At 41.1% G+C, this 2704-nt stretch overlaps 1 protein-coding gene across 1 annotated transcript; it reads left to right on the plus strand.

The window, feature by feature from the left end:
• Positions 1 to 1125: 1125 nt before the first annotated feature.
• LOC131923358 (UDP-glucuronosyltransferase 1A9-like) lies at positions 1126 to 2007 on the plus strand. The gene has a single exon (XM_059278353.1). It carries the CDS (start codon positions 1126 to 1128, stop codon positions 2005 to 2007), a length of 882 nt encoding a protein of 293 aa, XP_059134336.1.
• Positions 2008 to 2704: the final 697 nt, after the last annotated feature.

The following is a 2704-nucleotide window of genomic DNA, read 5'->3' on the forward strand; positions in this document are numbered from 1 at the left end:
CATTCTCTTGGTTATGCTTGCATCTGTAGTTCCTGTTCATTTACTCAGATTTTCCATTTCCATTTCCAGTCTTCCCTCAGTTTGTGTCTATTTCAGTTTCAAATCTTGGACTTTTTCATTCACCTGTTTAATTGCTTTTTCTTGACTTTCTTTGAGGGATTTATTGATTTCTTCCATTTTTTTTTTTGGTTTGTCTTTTCTTTGAATTCTTTAATGGTAGTTTTCATTTCCTTTTTAAAAGCTTCTATCATCTTAAAGTCATTTTTAAGGTCTATTTCTTCTGCTTCTTCTGCTTTGGGATGTTCAGGTCTTGATGTAGCACCACTAGGTTCTGACGGTGCCATATTGGTCTTTATGTTGTTGACTGTATTTTTGCACTGGCATCTACTCATCTCTTTCTCCACTCTGTGCAGGTGCTGTCTGTGTCTGAGGGAGCCTCTTTTGGTCCGGTTGATACTCTTGGTCTAATGGGAGCTCTTGGTCTCATCCGGGCTCTTGGTCCAATCTGTTCCCAATCAGTGCAGAGTGAGCTTATGTCTCTGGTTTTCACTGGTGTCACAGGGGGCTGTTTTCTTGGTGAGAGGGTGGGAGTAGAGGAAGCTGGCTGGTCTCTGGGGCTCCAAAGGCTTGGGGGAGGGGCACAGGTAGTGCCCCTGGGGCCTAGGGCCCAGGGACCTGGTCTGCCCAGTAAGGAGATGGGGCCTTACCTGATCCCAATGGGTGCAGGATGTGCTTATGTCTCCCTTAGTTTCCAAACTTACAAAGTATAAATGAGCATGTGATGAATGTAGAGGATCCTTATAGGCAGCTTCTTAATTTTTCTGAATTTAAAATCAAAACATATTGTTTGATAACTCTTCAAAACTGGGTCTGCAATAGAGGCCATGATCTTTCTGAAATAAAGTCATAAATGTTTTTTGATCTGGAAGGCACAAAAGTAGTCATTTCAGCCAAGGAGGTTCATTAATTATTTTTCTCTTGAGTAAATTATTACACTAAATTTAACCTCACTTGGAAACATACAAATACATGTGTCCACTGAGAAGTCCACTGTCTTCTACTCAGTCAGCTCTATTAGAGGAGCTCAGTCTCAGCAGCTGGACTGTCCCGGGCTCTGCTTCTCCCATGGCTCCTGGAGATCTCCCAGCCTCCCTTCCTCTGTATGTGTGTCTGCTGCTGGCCTCTGGCTTTGCCCAGGCAGGCAGGCTGCTGGTGGTGCCCATGGATGGGAGCCAGTGGTTTACCATGCAGTCGGTTGTGGAGAAACTCATCCACAGGGGGCATGAGGTGGTGACAGTTGTGCCAGAGGTGAGTTGGCAACTGGGAAAATCCCTGAATTTGACAGTGAAGATGTACTCAACTTCTCACACTCTGGAGCAATTCAATCGTAAGTTCAAGTACTTTTCTGACTCTCAATGGATAACTCCAAAACAAAGGTGGCTTTATTTAAAAACAAACTCAGGCAACGTGTTTTTTGAACTAATATCTTCACACTGTAGGAGTTTGTTTAACGACAAGAAGTTAGTAGAGTACTTGAAGCAGAGTTCTTTTGATGCTGTGTTTCTGGATCCTTTTGATGTGTGTGGCTTAACTGTGGCCAAGTATTTGTCGCTCCCTTCAGTGGTCTTTTCAAGGTATCTCCTTTGCCACCATCTTGAAGTGGGCACACAGTGCCCCAGTCCACTGTCTTATGTTCCGAGACTCTTCTCAAAATTCGCAGACACCATGACTTTCAAGGAGAGAGTGTTGAACCTTGTTTTCTACATTGAAAAGTGGGCATTTTGCAACTATATTTTCAAAACTGCAGTAGAAATTGCCTCTGAAGTTCTCCAGACCCCAGTGACTGTGAATGATCTCTTCAGCCAAGTATCTATTTGGTTGTTATGCACAGACTTTGTGTTAGATTTCCCCAGACCTGTGATGCCCAACATGGTCTTCATTGGTGGGATCAACTGCCAACAAAGAAAGCTGATTTCCAAGGTACATTTTCTCTCCTTTAGCACATGAAGAGAGGCCTGGGTTCAGGCCATTAAAAGGAAACTCTTTACTGAGCTATGGTTTGTCATTTGTATCACTCCATATGGAATTTCTTCCTGGGTTATAGAATTGTTTTGTACCAATTCACCAATTAGGAAACAGTTCTATATAGGTTCCCTATTGATATGCATGTGTACACCTATTTCATAATTGCATGTACATTCTAAGATATAATCTAAATTTAAATATGTATGTGTGTTTTCCTGTTTGTGTATGTATGTCAGGATCATTATATTAGAAAGGAGAAGGGACAAAGAAAATTTTCCTGAGGAGGAACAAAATGGTCCTGATAGACATGTCACATGAAAACAGAAAGGGGAATATTCGGGGGTAGGAAGAGAACATATGGAATGTAAGGCTGGCTAGAGAGAGCGTAGAATAAAGAGAAGAGTACAACATGTCTGGAAAATGCCATAATGCCACCAAATCATTTGTATGCTAACTTAGAAAAGAAATTTAAAAAGAAAAAAATATTGAGCCTATATTTTACTGGTTTTTTGGAGATGTTTAACAAACACATCAAGCCACGAAGCGGCCCTCATTATTTGTCAGCTGCTCTGTAGGAGTGAACATGCAGTTTTCCCAAATTTTAAAAAGTCATTAATATGATATGTAGGATGCAAGGAAGGTGCATTTGTTTTTTTTTTCACCAAAATAAATTATAATA

The sequence above is a fragment of the Peromyscus eremicus genome, chromosome 13 (assembly GCF_949786415.1).
Source record: "Peromyscus eremicus chromosome 13, PerEre_H2_v1, whole genome shotgun sequence".
NCBI lineage: Eukaryota > Metazoa > Chordata > Mammalia > Rodentia > Cricetidae > Peromyscus > Peromyscus eremicus.